At 57.4% G+C, this 20,109-nt stretch overlaps 2 protein-coding genes across 3 annotated transcripts in view; one reads left to right on the forward strand and one right to left on the reverse strand.

Annotated features, from left to right (window-relative positions):
• MARK4 (microtubule affinity regulating kinase 4) overlaps positions 1–7,163 on the forward strand; it is a 30,668-nt gene extending 23,505 nt beyond the window's left edge. Inside the window, exons 14-18 of one of the 2 annotated variants that reach the window (XM_047835500.1) lie at positions 626–729; positions 2,829–3,107; positions 3,290–3,369; positions 4,154–4,198; positions 5,825–6,034. In XM_047835500.1, the coding sequence (XP_047691456.1) occupies positions 626–729; positions 2,829–3,107; positions 3,290–3,369; positions 4,154–4,198; positions 5,825–5,889 (573 nt within the window). In that variant the 3' untranslated portion in view covers positions 5,890–6,034. Of the gene's footprint in view, positions 1–625; positions 730–2,828; positions 3,108–3,289; positions 3,370–4,153; positions 4,199–5,824 lie in introns of both variants that reach the window. The other variant, XM_047835499.1, reaches the window with a different exon arrangement.
• A 2,951-nt stretch (positions 7,164–10,114) lies between these two features.
• Positions 10,115–20,045, reverse strand: CKM (creatine kinase, M-type). Its single transcript, XM_047835880.1, has 8 exons — positions 19,933–20,045; positions 17,412–17,622; positions 16,515–16,669; positions 15,986–16,118; positions 13,383–13,554; positions 12,233–12,356; positions 11,140–11,329; positions 10,115–10,624 (listed from the first exon to the last, which is right to left on the reverse strand). The coding sequence occupies exons 2-8, from the start codon at positions 17,602–17,604 to the stop codon at positions 10,446–10,448; spliced, it is 1,146 nt and encodes a 381-aa protein (XP_047691836.1). The 5' UTR covers positions 17,605–17,622; positions 19,933–20,045; the 3' UTR covers positions 10,115–10,445.
• Between the last annotated feature and the right edge of the window lie 64 nt (positions 20,046–20,109).

Below are 20,109 nucleotides of genomic sequence, written 5' to 3' on the forward strand. Positions count from 1 at the left end.
TCATCTGGGGAGGTGGCATAATCCCGATGGGCACCCCGTGATCCAAGAGAGCCCACAGTCCCATGCGGGGGTGGGGGGGTGTCTAAGGGGATAGACGTCAGTGATACGAAGTGATCAGGGCTGCAGCGGGGGCCCTGAGAAGGCTCCTGACTCAGCCGGGGGCCAGAGGCGGGGGCATATTATGAACCGACACCAGAAAGTTCCATAGGTGTGTGAGTCAAGGGGAGAGGTGGGAGGAATAGCCAAGCAGGTGGGCTAGCCTGTGCAAAGGCCAGGAGGAGGCACCAAATGTGCCCGGAAGAAGTATGCTCCAAAAAGCTTGACGTGGCTGGCCCGTACCCAGGTGGGGCAGAGCTGGGAGAGGAGTGAGCAAGGCGCCCCCCACCCCCACCCCCCCCAGGCACCGCCCCTGAGCCACCCTCCTCAGCACCCGTCTCAGCCACGTGACTCTCGGCCTGGGTTGCTGGGATGGCTCATTAACCTTCCCTTTCTCCTGGAGTAAACCATCACCTACCCGCTCTTGGCCCCCTGCCTCCTTCATAATGAGGGAGGCCAGAGAGGGTAATCGAGGAGTTAAGGGGTGTCCCTTCGCCCCCTCACTCCCTCCTGGCCGTGTTCCCCACAGAACAGCCTCCCTCCCAGCATGATGACCCGAAGAAACACCTACGTTTGCACAGAACGCCCTGGGGCTGAGCGCCCGTCCCTGTTGCCAAATGGCAAAGAGAACAGGTATGGAGAGGGGACAGCAGCGGGGAGTGGCGGGGGGAGGGGGGGGGAGGGGAGCAGGACCCTCCTTTGATCTAAGATGATAACCTTTGTGGGGAAGGGGTGCCGTGGGGACTGGGGAGCGTGCGTGTCTCTTCTTCCCAGAATCTACCCAGGTCCTCCTCCTCCCAGACCCCCCTGAAAATCTTCCCCTCTTAATTAATTAATTAGTCATCAGCACCAGGAAAGCAGTTTGCCCTGTTCTCCGCCTACGAGCCTTGGGAAACAGAGTTGAATTTTTTTTTTTTTTCTTCTTGAATGATCAATTTTTAGAACTTTGAGAGAAGCCCCAGAATGTCACAGCTTCAACATCCTCTTGTTGGCTGGTTTTCAGACTAGTTTTCCTGAGTCTGTTCGATGTCGTTCAGCTGGCAAGTGAGGGAAACCAGTGCAGACTGGCTGGAGCCTAAAAAAGGGAATGACTGAGTTCACATCGCGGTTCAAGTTCAGGAGGGGGGCGGGCTTCAGGGTCACGGCACCCCCGCCCACCGGGACTGTAGGGCACGACACCGAGGTGCACGCTGGGGAAAACCTGATAAACAGGTGGTACCGTGTGGTGGGGACAGGATGTGGGGTGCCCGAGAGCAGTGATTCCGTGGCTGCTAAGTCCTGAGTTCAAATCTTGCCTCCGCGCTCTGCTAGTAGGATTGTCTCGGCCAAGTCCCTGAGCCTCGCTTTCCTCCTCTGTAAAATGGGGCTGATGTTCCCTGCCTCTGGGCCCCGTGAGGGGGATCCGGTGGAGATCGCTTGTGCCCCGTACCTGGCACCGGTTCTGTGACACAGAAGGCATTTGATGCGTGAGCGCTAGTTTTGTGATTATTAAATAAAAATAATAATAGCGAATGCTCATCATCGGTAAGAGTACACCAGGCCTTCGTGTGTATTTGCTGGTTGAATGCCCCTAACGACTCCGTGAGGTAGACCCCGGTGTCTCCATTTCACAGCTGAGGAAATGAGGCACAGAGAGATGAGGGGACTTGCCCAAGGCCACACGGCTGGTGAGTCAAGGAGCGAAGATCCCACGCTGACTCCAGCGTGTGTCTCCAGTGTGAACGCCGTAACGCATAGCCTTCCAGTTCTGGCTTCGATGAAACCGAGGTTTAGTCTTCCCCGATACAACCAGCCAGAGGTAGGCAGGCAGTCTCCTCCAAGGACCCAGATTGACTCTGCCAAACTCAGCGTGAGGCTCCAGCTCCGGGACTGAGGCCAGTGCACCAGTTACCATTTCCTAACCAGAAGGAAGGACGGAAAGAGAGTGGAGCGCAGGCTACATTTTTTTTTTTTTTTTTTTTTTTCTCAGAGGCATGACCCAGAAATAGGACAAAGTACTTCTGTTTGCAACCCACTGGGCAGAGAATAGTCCCATGACCATCCCGAACTGCAAAGGAGGCTGGGAAATGTAGTCTCTCGCTAGGTGGCCATGTGCAACACGCCCGCTCTTAGAAGTTTGGTCACTAAAACAAGGAAGACAGATTCCAAGGGCGGGGCGGTGGCATCTGTCATAGTCAGGCCCTCCTGTCAGGACTGCGAGGGCCTGGAGGAGGGTCCTGGGACACTGGAGCCAGCACTGCCCACACAACAACAAAAGTTAGGAAAAGGGTCCCTTCTCACCTGTCAGCACATTCTCCTAAGTGCCTATGATGTTCACATCTATTCCTATCCCGAGTTTGAATAGTGATAGTTGAGACAGCAAAGTACAGTGTTTGCCAAGTTGACTTGGTCCCCGCGGTTTGGAGGCAAGTGGCAAGGGAGTCATCAAAAAATGTGATCTGAATCTATTCAGTTGCCGCGTTTGGAGAGAGGAGAGTCAGGATACGTTTGGAGCGGGTAGGGGTTGAAGAAAGGGCAGTTGGAAGAAGGGATGACTTAGGAAGACAGAAGAGTCCGTAAAACAACTAGGGTTATATAGTACACAGCCTGCCCAACTGTACATGGCAGCCCTTTCTCTGAGCTCTAGGTCTTTCGAGGTTTCTGATCTCAGGACAGGACAGTGAAGAATCAGAGGGACTGGGGCCTCGGCCTGCCTCGAGGCCCCACTCTGACTTGTCCCTCTCTGCCCACAGCTCGGGTACCCCACGGGTGCCCCCCGCCTCTCCCTCTAGTCACAGCCTGGCTCCCCCATCGGGGGAGCGGAGCCGCCTGGCACGCGGTTCCACCATCCGCAGCACCTTCCACGGTGGCCAGGTCCGGGACCGGAGGGCAGGGGGCGGGGGAGGCGGGGGTGTGCAGAATGGACCCCCCGCCTCTCCCACATTGGCCCATGAGGCCACACCCCTGCCCACTGGGCGACCCCGCCCCACCACCAACCTCTTCACCAAGCTGACCTCCAAACTGACCCGAAGGTGAGCCCCAGGGGACGTGGGGGGCAGGGGTGGGGTGGGGGGAATGGGACCTAACCTGTCTTCTGCTCTGCTCTGTCTTCTGTACCCTCACATCATCATCATCACCTCCTCCTCCTCCTCCTCCTCCTCCTCCTCCTCCTCCTCCTCCTCCGTCACCCTTCACCTCACCCCTCACACTACAGGGTTACCCTCGATCCCTCTAAACGGCAGAACTCTAACCGCTGCGTTTCGGGCGCCTCTCTGCCCCAGGGATCCAAGATCAGTAAGTCCCGCCACCCTCTGCTGTCCCCGGCTCTGCCTCCCTGTCTGCATGTCTGACCTGTGTGTCCGGGCGAGGGGAGGGGGACTCTGTGCGAGCGGGAGGGGCACAGGTTGGGGGATCTGGCTGTTCATTGACTCATTTAATAAACAGTAGTCTGGCCCCTGGAGCCGGGCTCTTGAGGGGCGGACCCTAGCTCTGCTGAGTGACCTCGAGGAAGTCACTCAACCTCTCTGGACCTCACTTTCTTCTGTAAGACGGAGCAGCAGTGACAGTGCCTTCCTCAGAGGGTTATCGGGTAGACTAAAAGGTGGTATAGAATGTTGCCTTGCAAAAATGACGTATGTTTACTTACTGAGCGCCTGGCGCGATCTTAGACCCCGGATGGAGGGAACAGAACGTGTAAAATCCCAGCCCAGGCAGAGCTGACGTTCTGCACGGGGGACCCAGACAGTAAATGAGTACGGAGAAGCCGGAAGGAGGGTGTGTGTATGTGTGTCCGTGACCTTCTGTACGTACCTGTGTGCCTCTGCCCACCCCCCCCACCCCCCCTTTCTCTTTCGTCTTCCAAATTCTTCAGTATCTTTCCTACGACCTGCACTAACCATTTCAGAATGGGCTCCCCCTCCTGGGCACGGAGACTCCCAGCCCTCCCCAGCCCAGCTCCAGCCAGCAGGGAGGGACCAGGGCTGAGGCAGGGGCTGCCCAGAGTCCTGGAGGCAGTGGGTTGGGGGAGGGGGCTCCGTGTGTGCAGATTAGACACTCTGCCCCCGCTCCCCTCCTCTAGGGTCACAGACGAACCTGAGAGAATCGGGGGACCTGAGGTCACAAGGTGAGTGCATGAGCCTACCCTGACTGCCACACCAGCCCCTCCCCCTCTGCCTGCCTCAGACCCAGCTGCCTCGTGTCTGCACCTCCCCTATCCACCCCCCCTACCCCCAACACACACACACCATTAGATGGGACCTGAGCCTCCTCCAAGCCAGCTGCCTGAATGTCCCTCTGACCCTTCTTCCTCTGCCGGCCCCTCTTATGGCCCTGTCCCCGTGACTTCCTCCGATTTCCACCCCAGCCATGAACATTGTCCCTTGACCATCTTTAACGTCAGCCTGTTCCACCTATGACCAACTCCTCCTGTTGGCACACCTTTCCCCCTGCTCTCATCCAACGAGGCATAAGTGTTGCCAGGAGCTCTAGCAAACATTACCTGTGCAGCCCCACATGGTAAACAGTTTAGACTTTGAGGGCCGGGTAATCTCTTGTCGTGCCGATTGGGCTGTGCCATAATCAGTACAAAACCAAGTGGGTGGTGTGGGGGTGCGATAGGCTTCAGCTTGACGCAAGCCCGGTCCCTGTAAAGACCCCAGTGCAAATAAAGAACCGCCCCCTCCGGTTCCAAAGGTCCCAGGACTGACTCTCATTGGCTGGAACTGAGTCACATGCCCACCCCTAAACCGATGCCTGTGGCCAGAAGGGTGGAGGACTCTGATTGGTGGGATCTGGTCATATGCTCAGCTTTGAACTAATCTTAGTGGGCAGGGAGGTGGAATGTGCTCATTGGCCAGAGCTGAGTCACGTGCTCAGCTTGGAGCTAAGAGGCCAAGGCCGCCCCGCCTAGACCAGAAACACTGGATGTGCGATGCATCTCAAAGAGGAGCAGCTCTTGGTACTTTAGGTGGGATGGTTCTTCATTGGGCTGGACCCACTCACACACTGCAGCACATGTATCATCCTTGAACCACCGCCCCCCCTCCCCAGCTTAATGCCAGCGGCACCCCCATCCCAAAACGTTATGGTGCTCCAAAAGCCTCCAGAAATTTCCAAATACCTCTGGAGGGACGGTTATGGCTTTTAGGCGAGAATCCCTGGTCTAGAGTGAGGACGGTTGATCCTCTGAGGAAAAAGGGATTATTCCCAGGAGGAGGATGTATTAGGAAACCAACCAAGCAAAGAGACTCCTCCCCCCCCCCCCCCCCCCCATAAGAGACAGGAATCAATTTCTCTGTCACATGAACCATGTGACTGGGCCAGGCTGGCAGGGCCCCTCTGTTCCATCAGGTCATGCAGGTACCCAAAGGTTCTTCGATCCCCAACCCTTAGGGCTCTGTCTTCCTACAGTCGAGGTTGGTTCTGGCCGCAGCCGGGGCGTTCTTATAGGAGGTGGGGCAGGAGAGCCGAGGGCTTGCGGGTTTCCTTGGAAGGGGGTTCCCTCCCCCCCCCCCCCCCCCCGGCTTGCACTCACATCCGGGACTTTTGCACTCGGGGCCGCAGCAGAGGCCGGGAAACGCAGTCTCCAGCCGGGCAGCCGTCTGTACCACTGAAACTCTGTCCCCGTCCCTGGGATCAGAGAGGGAGGTGGGTTTTGAGGGACGCCTAGGAGCCCGTCCCCGGGTGGGAAGCGTGGGTTACCTTTCCTCTCCTGTCCCCGTCTTTGACCCGTGATCTCTCCCCGCCCCAGTTGCCATCTACCTTGGGATCAAACGGAAACCGCCCCCCGGCTACTCCGATTCCCCTGGAGTGTGAAGCTGACCAGCTCACGCCCGCCCGAGGCCCTGATGGCGGCTCTGCGCCAGGCCACCGCGGCCGCCCGCTGTCGCTGCCGCCAGCCACAGCCGTTCCTGCTGGCCTGCCTGCACGGGGGTGCGGGCGGGCCCGAGCCCCTGTCCCACTTCGAAGTGGAGGTCTGCCAGCTGCCCCGGCCGGGCCTGCGGGGAGTTCTCTTCCGCCGCGTGGCGGGCACCGCCCTGGCCTTCCGCGCCCTCGTCACCCGCATCTCCAACGACCTCGAGCTCTGAGCCGCCGCGGGCCCGGGTCCCCTCTTCTTCCTCTCCCTCGTCTCCTTCGCCTCTACGGCAGGGAGAGGGGGCAGGGAGGGGAGTCTCCCTCCGTCATCACCGCAGCTCCCGTGAATCCGACGTGGGGACAGAGAGTGTCCCCTGCGCCGTTGTCCGGGGCCGCTGGGCAGGAGAGAAAAGCTTGGGGGCAGAGCAGGGGGAGCTGGCGCCTTCCTCGAGCCTCCAGCCGGTCCTGCCCCCGCCCCCCATCACCCCAACGTGGGGCACCTGAGGAGACTCTGGGGGCAGGGCAGGCGCAGAAAGGGAAACCGAGGAAACTTCCATTCCCACCCCCTTTCCCCCAACAGCTCAAGAATTAGGCCTTGGGCGGGGGCCGGAAGGGTTGCTGAGCCTAAAGACTGTAGAAGAGGGGAGGGGGGCTGGGAGTGGGGGTCAGAGAGGCAGATTCCTTCCCCTCCCCTGCCCTCCCCTCATGCTCGAACCCCCACCCCCCCTTCCTGCCCCAGGCTGGCGCGGGGCACTTTGTACAAATCCTTGTAAATACCCCCCACACCCTCCCCTCTGCAGAGATCTCGCGAGGAGCTGCCGGTTTTTAAGTTATTACACCCCCACCCTCCTCCTGTCAGCCCCCTCACCCGCAGCCTGTCGCCCAATAAACTTAGGAGAGTCCCCCCTTCCCCGCGCGGGCCCCGGGCTTTTCCTTCCCTGCCCTCACCTGCGGCTGAGATGAGGAGGTGCGTGACTTTGGGCCAAGTGGTTCCTCCTCTCCGAGCCTCGGTTTTCTCATCTGCAGAATGGGAGTAGTGGGGGGGGGGGTGAGGGTCAAGGATGATTGTGGACGAGGGCAGGACAGAACTCAGCCTCATCCAGGAGGCCCCCGGTTCCTACATCGGTCCCCCATTCATCCACTCACGTGCCCACCCACATGTTATACCGGACTCTAAGCCACTTCTTAACTCCAGTAGTACATTTATTCAATAAACAGTCATTGACCTGTGCCTACTCCGTGCCAGGCCCGGTGCTGGACACGGAGACACAAGGAGCCCCTGTCTGTGGGGGACGGGGGTTCTGACACAAACACTAGAGAAACCTTTGCTTTGGGGAGGCCGGAAGAGAACGTGAGGGGAGTCGGGGAAGCCACTCCAGAGAGGAGAGGATACCGGAGTTGGACTCTGAAGGACGAGTAGGAGTTGACCGCGTATTGGGTATGCGCTGGGCAAAAGCCGGTTTGTAGGAGTGCGTGATACGCCTTCAGAGAACTGCGGGTAATTTCGGCGTGGCTGCTATGTTGGGGCTGGTGGAGAATTAGCAAGAGAAATAGCGTGTTGGGACTAATAATCCATCTACACATAAGCAAAAGTTATTTGTTTGCTTATGTTCCTTAATAGTCTGGGGGTGCCCGACTTCAGGTACGGCTGGATCCAGGCAGCGGGCCACCTCACCTCTGGTTTTATTTTACCGTGACGTTAGTGGTTTCACCCACCTCATGAGAGTTCCAGCCTCTCATCCTTTTGTCTAGTTTCTGCAGCAGAAAGTTGTTCATTGCCTACTTTTGTCGAAAATCCCAAGACAGGCTCTTATTGGCCCAGAGAAGTCATGTGACCATCCCTGAACCAGTCACTGTTGCTCTGGAGTGGCCAGGCCCCTACCTAGAGCTGGACTTAGAGGGGTTCCCCAGAGGAAAGTCCAGGTGACCTTAGCCAGAGGAAGGAAATGGAAACTGAGTAGAGTTAAGCAGTAGGTTGGGGGGGGGGGGGGCGCAGAGGAGCTTGTTCACAAAAGGCCAAAGTGAGCGAGGGGTGGGCTATCATCCAAGGGCACTGGAGAGCCATTGGAGGATTGTATGTAGGGAAGAGGCTTAGTTGACTGTGCCTCAATCGCCCACTTGGGGCGTGGTAGGTTCTGCCCTTGTGTTCTTCATGGGGCTGATAGGAAACTAAAATGAAAAAGGGGGTTTGGTAGAGTCAGTGTGGAAAAATTCAGGGTCTGGGGCAGAACCGCATTCCTGCCTTAAGAGCGAGGCCAGAATAGGGGTCTGCTGCAAAGTGTATATATTGAGTCGTGGGAGTGGGTAGGGTGGGGACCCCACCAACCCTGTCTGGAAATCTCAATCCCTGAGGGCTTCCCGTATGCCCCGCCCTGTGCTGGGGACCTAGCGGTGACCAAGACTGCCCCAGCCCTGCCGTCATCAGGCTCAGTCTAGTGGAGAAGGCAGCTGCATCCTCAGTGATGATCCTGGGTCGGGGGGTGGGGTGGGCAGAGGCTGGGGAAGGCCAAGGGGGTGCCTGTCGTAGCCAGGGAGGGCTTCCTGGAGGAGGAGCAGCTCAGCAGCAACTGGGAGAATGATGAGCAGCTAGCTAGACATGGCGGGTAGGGGACTGGTGTTCTAGGTGGAGGGAACGGCTTGTACAGTGGCTAAGAGGCAGGAGAGAGCACAGCAACTGGCCTATGGCTGGCAGTGAGCAGAGTCACCGGGAGACACGAGGCTGGAGATGTTGGCAGGGCCCTGAAGGCCGAGGAGAGGGGCTTGGGCTTTCTTCCAAGGGCACTGGGGAGCCACGGCAAGGTTGTGAGCAAGGGAGAGGCAGGGGCAGGTTTATGCTGTGAAGGGAGCGAAGAAGACAGGTCGGGAGATTAGGGAGAAGGTCGAAGTGGGACAGAAGGTGGGGAGACAAGGGCCAGATTTGAGGCTTATGAGGCAAGATGGGCAGAACGGGCACCTGGACCGCAGATTTGGCTCAGACCGGGCCGCTGGAATGTTTGTGGTCTGTGTGGCTCCCCGGCGGCGGCGGGGGGGGGGGGGGGGGGGGGGCTGGTTAGAGGACGGAGCTGGGGTTAGTGATGGGATCTTCATTTGGGGACAGTGTTGTAAAGGACACCCTGACATCTGACAGATCCTGCCTTTCTCTTCTAACCTTCCCGTTTCAGCAATTTCCCTGGGAATTCTTGGAGACCTCCTCTGGCCTCAGTTTTCCCCTGGAAAACAGAGTACATTTCTTGATCTCTAAGGGCCCTTTACCTGTGTGACTTCAGGTTTGAAAAATTCCCTCCTCCAGGTCCCTGAGGACTCTGTCTACCCTTATTCTGCCTCACGTTTCCTTCTGAAAGCTTTGCCTCTTTTTGAGGCCGCCGCTCTGCCTTGGCTAGTGGAGACCTCAGCCTATTGGGTCGAGCAGAGGTGATTGACGTGGTCACCACCCAATACACGTTGACCTGCTTCTTGCCTTCTATTCCCCGCCCCTCCCCCTGGGCCCGACCCTCCTTCCTGGGCCCAAGCTCTCCAAAAGCTGGGTCCCTGAAGGCTTCGCGGGGATGCTGTGAGCCAAGCCCCAGTCTGGAGGAGGAAGGCGCATGGGCAAATGCATTAAGGTGGGAATTGCAGGGTGTCAGGAGCGAAAGTGTACAGACGGATCATGGGCGAGAAACGGGAGTGATGAGCCTTCAGGGAAAGGTGCGCACCTCAGTTTGAAGACTCGAAAACAATAGGACTGCATTCTAGGAGATGTGGGGAGCTATGGCAGGTTCTTGAGCAAAGAAAGGGAAGCTTAAAGGACTGGCAGCAGCTATGGATGGATGAGGGGAGGTCACACAGAAAGAGGCCGGTGAAAAGTATAACGGGGTATATGTGAGGAGATGCGTGTTAGGTGTCAAACCGGAGGCCCGTGGGCCAAATTCGAGTCTCAGACATTTTGTCTGGCTTACGTTTCGTTTCTCCCTGGTGAGCCTGGTGCTCTCCCTGGCGCTCTGAGATCCGAGCACGCGTGACTGATTGGGAGCGGAGGCCGGGAAGGGGCCACGCCTCTCTGGGTCTCAGATTCCTCATAGTTTTGGATTGGACTGTGCAGTTGCCTCATTTTAGGGATGGGGTAAGACATGACTAGGGAGGGCAAGCCGCACAGCGGCCAATGGCAAAAGTCCCTCGTCCTCTTGCTCAATTGCCATCGCACGAGAGCTAAGGCCACCATTGCTTTTATTTGTTGCTTTGAGTGTAGAAAAAGCATGAGCTCCAGATGTGCCTGACAGCTCTCCATTAGCCAGAGTTCCTGGTGGTGGGCGGAGCTCTGGGAAAAGGAGACTGTGGGGGAGGTTTTTCACTGGCCACAACTCAGAGGATGAAGCCCGTTGGTTGGAACTCTGGCTGGAAATGGAATTCTGAAAATGGTGGAAAGAGCCCCCGGTTGACCGAACCCTCCGAGGGGGGGGGAGGAGGGGGGCGGGGCTCCGATGGGCCGAGTCCTCCCTTTGGCTGGGGCTCCAGCAGTCGGCGGCGGGTGGGCTGGACGCCTATTTCTGGGCGGGGATCATGTCGTCGATGGACTGGCCCTTTTCCAGTTTCTTCTCCATCTCCACCATGAGCTTCACACCATCCACCACCAGCTGCACCTGTTCCACTTCGGACGAGCCCAGCCGATCGGCGTTGGACACGTCGAATACTGAGCCCACAGCAGCTGTGTCCACACCACCTGCAGGAGCAGGAGGCAGGGGCATAAGGAGCGAGCGGAGATGCAGGAGCGGGGCCTGCTGCCCCTGTGCCCACTGGGCTGGCCGCACGTACTGAGGGCCTACTGTGTAACAGGTTACGTGCATGCGGAGCCTCCTAAATGTCTATTCATGGGCTCACGCCTCCGGCTGATTTAGGTACCTCGTCCCTCAACCCTCCAACATGAAAATAGAGCACGATGGCCAAACGTGAGCTCTGGAGCGAGAATGCCCCGGGGTTGAGTCCTGGCCATCCTCTCCTTCATAGACGGTAAACCGAGGTTCCTAGGGGGCACGGGGTATACACATGCGTATTATATACCCATGATATCATATCGATTCCTACGGGATAAGGCGTGCGGATGCCCATTTACAAGAGGAGGAAACTGAGGCTCACAGAGGGGCAGCCCTCGTCCACCCCACAACTCGCGTGGGTGCTCCGCCTCCACAAAGGGTCCGCCCCCGACGCCGCGGCGCGCGGATGGAAGCAGAGCCGCACCTGTGCCCCGCTTCTGCAGGCGCAGACGGGTGAGGATCTCCTCGAACTTGGGGTGCTTGCTCAGGTGCGCCAGCTTGACGTGCACGCCTCCACGCAGCCCGGTGCCCAGGTTGGATGGGCAGGTGAGCACGTAGCCCAAGTGCTCGTTCCACATGAAGGGGTGGCCGGCCTTCTTGAAGATCTCCTCAATCTGAGGTAAGGGGAGAGGATCTGGGGTCAGCGCCAGGGGGCGCCCCCCGAATACACCCGCAACTCGAACGGGGCTGGGAGGGACACAGCGTGAGCACGTGGGTAGGGGGTGGGATTCCGAGAGGGTGGGACCGGAAAACCGTGAGGGGTGAGCTTCTGAAGGGAGGGGCCCGACGACCCTGGTGGAGCCAGGGCTTGAGAACGCTTTAGAGCCGAGTTCTTAGGGGCGGGGCTTGGGCAGGATAAGGGTGGGTGGAGCCAGGTGCTTGTGGGCGGGCTGAGGCATAGGGTGGAGCCGGCCTCTTAGGGGCGGGGCTTAAGCATACGCTGGACCTGGTCTCTTGGGGGCGGCTTGGGCGCTGGGTGGGGTCGGGTTATTAGGGGCGGGGCTTGGGCGCTGGTGGAGCCGTCTCCTTGGGGCGGGGCTTAGGCATGGGGTGGAGTTGGTCTCTTAGGGGCGGGGCTTGGGCGAGGGCGGAGCCGTCTCCTAGGGGCGGGGCTTAGGCATAGGGTGGAGTCGGTCTCTTAGGGGCGGGGCTTGGGCGAGGGCGGAGCCGTCTCCTAGGGGCAGGGCTTAGGCATAGGGTGGAGTCGGTCTCTTAGGGGCGGGGCTTGGGCGAGGGCGGAGCCGTCTCCTAGGGGCAGGGCTTAGGCATAGGGTGGAGTCGGTCTCTTAGGGGCGGGGCTTGGGCACTGGGCGGAGCCGGTGTCTTATGGGCGGGGGTTAGGCATCGGTTGGACCCGGTCTGTTGGGGGGCGGCTAGGGCACTGGGTGGGGTCGGGTTATTAGGGGCGGGGCTCGGGCGCTGGGTGGAGCCGGGTTCCCCGGGGGGGCGGGGTCTTGGAAAGCGGGTGGGGCGTTCAGCGGGGGTCAGAAGTCTCCCGTGAGAGGCAGGCTACCCACCTTCTGCAGCCCCACGCAGAAGCGGCGGAAAACTTCCTTCATGTTGCCCCCCTTCTCCATGGAGATGACTCGGAGGTGGTCTTCCTCGTTTACCCACACCAGGAAGCTCTTGTTGTCATTGTGCCTAGGTTGGGGCGCAGGAGGAGGCCAAGGGATCAGTCCCGCGTGGCCACCCCATTCCCGCCCCCTGGCAAAAGTACCCACCGCAAGGGGGCAGCGGGCCTGAGGAGTTTGAGGTGGTGGCACCGGCTCCTGAAAATCGCGGAAGCTTACACCTGTAGACCCTAACGTCCTAGAATCTGAGAAATCGCCAGTCCTAGGATCAAAGACTTTGAGGGTCTTAAGTCTTTGAACAGCGTTAAATTACAGACTCTTAGAATTTCAGAATCTTTGAAAAACAAAAGCTGGGAATCAGAATTGATAAATCTTGGAAATCCTACTTCTGGTCCCAGGACCAATCTTTCCATCACCCTGTGACATCTCAGATAAAACATTAAGATCTGGAAATGTCTGCAACCATGGAATCACAGAATCTGAAATTAGTGGAATCTTAGAACCTAAAAATATTTAAAATGTGTATGTCTTAGAACTCACACATTCTCCTGATCATCTGAAACCTAGGCTTTTGAAACCTTTGAAAATCTTTGCCTAATCAGAATCAGGGATTCAAGGATTCATACAAACCTAACTAGCAACAGTCGAAGATAAAACTAATAGCCGAGATGTTGGTCACTTACTATATACCAGACACTGGTGTATAGAGAGAGAGAGAGAAGGAGAGAAAGAGCAGGGGAGAGGAGCAGAGGGAGAGAGAGAATCTTAAGCAGGCTCCACGCTCACTGTGGAAGCCCAATGTGGGGCTCGGTCGGCACAGAAATGTTAAATAATGTGCCTGAGGTCACATCTAGTAAATGGCAGTGCTGGGATTGGAACCCAGGGAGTCTGGTTCAAGTCTAAGTCCCTAATTGCCACTTCCCTGGTCCAAGTTTCCTAAAATGTGACTCACAGACCACAAAGTAGGCAGGGGTGGGAAGGCGAGGTCATTGTCTGGGGCGCCTGGAAACATAATTGTTTTTATGGTGTTGGCTTTGGTGGAGGAATGGGGAGGGGAGTGGGGGGACTGGAGGAGGCTGGGGGGAGGGGACCTCACCAGATGCCGCGGGCGTCGGGCCAGTCTCGGGCCATGCCTGAGGCCAGCAGCAGTGGGGACACGGGCTTGTCGAACAGGAAGTGATCGTCAATAAGCTGCTGCTGTTCCTGCTCGGTCATGCTCTTCAGAGGGTAGTACTTCCCCTTGAACTCGCCTGTCAGGCTGTTGAGGGCTGAGGGGCCACACGAGGGAATGGTCAGCAGCCTGCGCCCCCACAATCTGGATGGGGAGGCCCCCGGAGTCCCCACACTGCTGCCCCCAACGAGCGTGGGGTTGGGCCCGTGGATGTCCTAACGGCGCCTGAACACTAGGACGAAACCCAAATTCGCGACCTGTCCCCGAAGCATGCTCCCCCCCTGCCTGCCCAGGCTCCGGGAACAGCCATGCCATGTGCTCGGCCCAGAAACAGGGAATCTCCCTTTCCTTGACCTTGGCATCCCATCCGCCTGGGAGCAACGGTGTGCTGGGGCCCCTTCAACCGGCCAGCCAGCCAGATGATCAAAATCTTAGGAATGTGGGGAACCATCAGTAAAAATTATTAAAATATACCATACATAATATTTGTGTACATTCATATGTAGAATGAATGTATATTATGCACATATGCATAATATATATTTCTATAATAGGTATGTATTTATATACATTTTATACATTTCTATGTAATGTTCTATATCACATACTATATACTTACTATATTATATTGTTAAAAATAACCTATATAGGGGCACCTGGGTGGCTCAGTCAGTTAAGTGGCCAATTCTCGGTTTCAGCCCAGGTCATGACCTCACGGATCGTGGGTTTGAGCCCTGCATCAGGCTTCGCGCTGAAGGGCCTGATTGGGATTCTCTCTCTCCCTCTCTCTCTGCCCCTCCGCTGCTCATGCTGTCTCTCTCTCTCTCTCTCTCTCTCTCTCTCTCTCTCCCTCAAAATAAATAAATAAGCTTTAAAAAATAATAATCATTTATATAAACTTACAATTAAATATATTATATTTAATTTTTTTAATGTTTGTTTACTTTTGAGAGAGAGAGAGAGACAGAGCCCAAGTGGAGGAGAGGCACATAGAATCCAAAGCAGGCTCCAGGCTCTGAGTTGTCAGCATAGAGCCCGACGTGGGGCTCGAACTCCTGGACTGTGAGATCATGACCTGAGCCCACGTCGGATGCTCAACCAATTGAGCCCCCAGGCGCCCCTTAAATATATTTAAAACATAGGTAATAAATACTCAAAAGTATTGCTTCCTAATTATTTTACTCTTTCTTTTAAATTTTAGAGAGAGGGGGCACGAGCAGGGGCGGGGTCAAAGAGAGAGAGAGAGAGAGAGAGAGAGAGAGAGAGAGAGAGAGAAAATCTCAAGCAGACTCCGTGCTCAGTGTGGAGCCTGACACGGGGCTCGATCCCACGACCTGGGGACCATGACCTGAGCTGAAACCAAGAGTCTGACGCTCAACCGACTGAGCCACTCAGGCGCCGCCTACATTCTTGAAGTTATTTTCATTTTTATTATCTACATCCTTGAAGTTATTTTCATCTGTATCTGTAAGGTGGGAATACTATGTAAGGATATGTTACCGCCCATCTTTTCCCGTCTTTCTATGACACCATGTTCGTAGCTCAAAATTGGCCGTGGTAGGAGAATTTATACCATAGAAATTGGCAGTCGCTATAGATTGGGGCTTTTTCTTTTTTCTTTTTTTTTTTTTGAGAGCTAGTTGTTTAACACTTACCAGAACAATATGCCTGCCCACCTTGATGATTCTCCCTCCCAAACATCCCTGCTGTCTCTCCCCATCCCGTTGCCTATCTCCTACCCCCACCTGAACGACTGTGCCTTCCCCTCACGGTCTCTCTGCTCCTACCTTTGCCCACAGTCTCTTCCCCACCCAACAGCCAGAGGACTCCATGGCTTCCATCTCCCTCAGAGTCAAAGCCAAAGCCCTCCCGAGGGCACACAAGGCTCTGTGCAACCTGGCCACTCATACTCCTCGGACCCCATCTCCTCCCCCCCTCCACTCAGCTCTAGCCACACTGGTCTCCTGGCTGTTCCTCCCACACACTTGCCCACCTCAGGGCCTTTGCACTTGCTGCTCTGCTGGCCTGGAATTCTTCAGCCTCCTTCCTTGTCAGTCAGGTCTCCTCCTTTCTAAGGGAGCTCCCCTGAGTCATTCTGTGACCCACCCTCGTTTCTTGGCTACGTGGCATTTGGGAATTATTCTTTTGTTGGTTTCTGTGTTCCCTCTTATCTCCTCACCAGGCTGACAGATCTGTGAGAGCAGCGACCTCATCCATCCTATTCATCATGAAAGCCCCCAGCTCCCTACTCAGGACCATAACAGCTGTAAATGTTTGCTTGTTGGATAGATGGATGGATGGATGGATGGATGATGGATGGGTGGATGAATGGATGGATGGAAGTCAGGTCCCTGGTATCTACAGGCAGAGATCTGCTCAGGGTGCCCTGACAGCCCCCCCAGACTTCCACCAGGGGTAGTGCTGCCAGCCATCACTCACCAAGCAGCTATGATTTACCAAGCTCTTTCCATGGAGAAGCAGGGCCAGAGCTGGGTGGCCCCAATGGCGGGCAGGGTGGGGGTTCTCACCTTCCACGGAGAGCTTCTCCACCGCCCGGCGCTCGCCCCGGGAGCAGTGGGGGGGCAGCGTGTAGCCCTTGATGCTGCGGCCCGTGCGGACGCGGCTGCTGAGCACGTAGTTGGGATCCAGATCGTCTCCGCCCTGGAGGGCAGGAGTGGGGGGTCAGGGCTGGGCATGCCGCCCAGGCTGCCCCTTCCCCAGCAAGCCTGTGACCCCCCAGATGCTCCCAGTTCTTACTCTCTGCTACTTTTTTCAGCTCCTCCTTGCCCCGCTCGCTGGGTTCTCCCTTCTCTGTCCGTCCCTCCATCTGTCTCTCTCCCCGCCCCTCATGTGTCCCTGTTTTTCTCTCCAAGCATCTCTTTCCCCACCTTGGCCCCCCACTTCCTGTGTCTTTTCATCTCCCTCCCTGGCTCCCCTCCCATCTGACCCCAGCCTCCTGGTCTGTCTTCTGTGCCTCTCTGCCCCTCTGTCCCTCTGTCTGCCTCCCTCCCTCCCCCATCCCTCCCCTCTGGTGGCGGGTGGGAAGGGGTGGCTGACCTTGAGGTTCTCATGGTTGAGATCGGTCTTGTGCTTGTCGGTGGGTTTGTAGCCCCCGTGCCGGTCCTGGATGATGGGGTCGAAGAGATCCTTGAAAACCTGGTAGGACTCCTCGTCGCCAGCCACACAGCCCACGGTCATGATGAAGGGGTGACCTGGGGGTTCAGGGTGAGGTCAGAGCTGCCTGTCCCCAACAAGGAAGGCCCGGGCTCCTGGGTCCAGTGTAGAATGTGTGTGTGTGTGTGTGCCTGTGAGTGTGTGTGTTTCAGAACTGCAGAGGCTGAGGGTTATGTGGATGGGGAGGGAAGGCTAGGAGAGGTCTAGGCAGCATCTGGGGTGAGGGCAAGGTGCTGGGGGCAGGGCAACGGAGAAAGGAGAGTCTTGGGGGGCCAGTTACAAGGTACTAAAAATATGACCACTTCAGAGTCCCCAAATCACATACTTTTCCTTTACCTAAACATTTTCAAAAGCTTATTAGACGATCGGCTCCCACAGATGACAAGAGACTTGAACAGCCCTCGTGTTCCCAGAGGGGAAAACAGGGGTCTGGAAGGAGGGGCCCTCCCTCCTCAATGGCACAGTGAGTTGGAGGCTAGGACGTGCTTTTTTGCCTCTGGTGCTGCTGACCCTCGCAGGGTCCCCTTTCTCCAAGGGGAGAAAGGACCACAGCACCAATGACATCCCCCCTCAGATCCCGAGTGCTGGCCCCGTACCAGGGGCTGCTCTAAGTACTTGTGTGCGCCGACTCCTATGTTTTCGCAACATGGGTGCCCATTTTTCGGATGAGGACACTGAGGCCCAGGGAGGTGGGATCGAGGCCTGGCAGGCAGCTCCAGAGCCCCCCTCCCCTACCCCCGCCATTCTGATCCCTGTCCCTGCTCCACCAAGGAGTCTTACCTGGGTTGTCCACACCTGTCTGGATGACGTCGTCCAGAGTGAACCCGGATGGAGTCTCCTTGTCCCGCAGCTTCTTGTAAATCTCAAGGGTCAGCGCCTTGGCCATGTGGTTGTTGTGCTTGCTGAGGTCAGGGTACTCCTCCTCAGGCTTGTAGTTCAGCTTGAACTTGTTGTGGGTGTTACCGAACGGCATGGTGGCGGCGTGGGGGGCCTGGTGGGCAGGGAAGGTGGAGAAGGTTAGCTCGCGTCCAGCAGAGACCAGCAAGGGAACAGAGCAAGGTCTGGGGGCCGAACGGGCCCGACGGCTGTGTGACTGGGGACAAGAAGGGCGCCCTCTCTGAGTCCCCGCGTCTTCACAGGATGCATCCGAACTCTATGGCTAAGATCCCAGCTCGGTCACACCCTGACAGGTGACCCCAGACTAATAATCTTGCTAGAGACAGTTTCTCCAGCTGGAAAATGAAACGGGGGGCCTTTGGGATGGAACAGTAATGCTGGCATGGATAAAAGCGTAGTTTCCAGAATCAGACAGCCCGGGTTTAAATTCCGGGTCTGCCAGTTACAAGACGCTTTGTGACCTTGGGCACCTTGCTTAACTTCTCTGTGCTTTCAGATTACTCATGTGTAGAATGGGGGGGGTCATAATAGCACTCATCCCATGGGGCTATTGGGAGCACGAAAGGAGCCAAACTACGTAAAGCACTTGGAATAGTCCTGGCTCACAATAAACATTATTTTGCTTGGCCATTATTATAATTATTGCTGTCATTTTTTTTTTAATTTTTTTAATGTTTATTTTTGAGAGGGAGAGACAGAGCACAAGCGGGGGAGGGGCAGAGAGAGAGAGAGAGAGAGAGAGAGAGAGAGAGAGATACAGAATCCGAAGCAGGCTCCAGGCTCTGAGCTGTCAGCACAGAGCCCGACGCGGGGCTCGAACTCACAGACCGTGAGATCATGACCTGAGCCGAAGTCGGCCGCTTAACTGACTGAGCCCCCCGGGCGCTCCTGTTGTTATTATTTTAAAGGTCTGTGTGAGGAGTCTCAGAGAAGGTGGAGGGTGTTGCGGAGAACGAGTGTGCGAGCAGAGAAGGGACATCCTGTCTACGGAGGTTCCTGGGTTCAAGGGATGAGCGGCAGGGTGGAAGGGAAGGCTGGGTGGCCGTCCCCACCCCTGTCTGCTGGCAACCCTCCCTCAGGGCTCAGTTGAGAAGAGCTCAGCTTCGGGAGTCGTCAGAGCTGGGTTCAAATGCCACCTGTGCCACTTCCCTGCTGTGTGACCCCCAAGCCGGTTGCTCAGCCTCTCTGAGCCTCTGTCTCCTGTGGACTAAGCCTTGCCTAGGGGGTGGCCAAGAGGACTCTTCAGACTCCATCATGAGGCCAGCTGATCACCTGCCCTCCCGTGGAGCTGGGGCCTGCTACCTGGAGGGCGGGCTGCTGTTGTTACTGTCGCGTAAGAGCCAGGAAGGAGGAGGGACTCTTCAGTGGCCGTGGCGGGACTGGGAGCTCGCTCCCGGCTCCAGGAGTGGGAGGCAGGTAGGACGGTGGGAAGGGAATCAGGACCAGGGGGGAGCCGAAGGCTGCGGCATCAGGCCAGGGGCGGGTGGAATTCACGACGGAGCTGCCGTCCAGGGTTGGGGATTATTTATAGACTCTGGCAGACTCCTCCTCCTCCCCCCCCCCAGCTGCTGTCCCCCCACCCCACACATTCCAGGGGCTCGGCTTGCGCCAAGTCAGCAGGCCGGAGACAGGTGGGCCAAGGAGGCCGGGAGGACACGCGTCCAGGCCTCGGGCCTCAAGGGCTTCCAGCCCAGAAACCCCCCTTCATGCTCTCCCACCCCCACCCTGCAAGAGATATGTCAGCAGAGGGCACGGAGGCAAGGCGGGGGAGGCCCAGAGACACAGACAGAAATAGCCCCAGCACCACACACACCGGAACAGAATCACACACATACACACACACACACACACACACACACACACACACACACACACACACATGCCTCCAAGCTCGGGGACACACCCAGGGTGCAGGCACCCGTGCGGGAGCCACAGAAAGTCCAGAACACAAGGTCACACTGTTGTGGGACACCACGGGGACCCACAGAATCACAAATGCCAAGACCCCGTGGAGCCTGCTCTCGCAGACCCTGTCGGTGGACATACGGACACTCCCCGCGGCTCGTGCCATCACCCCCACCCCCACCCCCCACCCCCCCGCCATTCTGGTGACAAACCATCACAATCACAGGCCCCCTGCAGCCCTGCAACCCCTCAGCCCCTTGCAGGGGTGACAGCTGGCAGCTGGCAGGACTCCCTTTGTCTCCAAGATCCCTCCCCGTGGCCCTGCGACACAGACCCTGCGGGCAGTGGGGGGGGGGGGGTCACAGGTGGAGGTGACTTCCAGACGCAGGGCCAATCTCCCCACACACCAACCCTCCTGTGTATAGGACCAGATCGGCTGCTGGCACCAGGGGGGGGCCCCCATTCTGGACCCCACCCTGATTCCCACCCCCAGCGGTACCTGGCTGGGCTGTGCTGAAAGGGGCTGTCTGTATCCTGGAGGCGACACTGACCCAAAGGAAGGGCCTGTAGCCCTGGCCTTATATAGGGGGGCCGGGCTGTGCAGCTGGGAGGGGCTGCCCCCCGGGGAAGGGAGCTGGAGGGTGGCTGAGCTTCTCACCTCGCTGCCCGGGCACCG

This window comes from Prionailurus viverrinus, chromosome E2 (genome assembly GCF_022837055.1).
Source record: "Prionailurus viverrinus isolate Anna chromosome E2, UM_Priviv_1.0, whole genome shotgun sequence".
NCBI lineage: Eukaryota > Metazoa > Chordata > Mammalia > Carnivora > Felidae > Prionailurus > Prionailurus viverrinus.

Coding starts and splice junctions, on each gene's coding strand:
- CKM (XM_047835880.1), bottom strand. CDS start 17,604: ATGCCGTTCGGTAACACCCACAACAAGTTCAAGCTGAACTACAAGCCT. Junction 16,670..17,411: donor GACAGGTGTGGACAACCCAG/GTAAGACTCCTT, acceptor CTGAACCCCCAG/GTCACCCCTTCATCATGACC. Junction 11,330..12,232: donor TCTGCGTGGGGCTGCAGAAG/GTGGGTAGCCTG, acceptor CCCTTACCTCAG/ATTGAGGAGATCTTCAAGAA.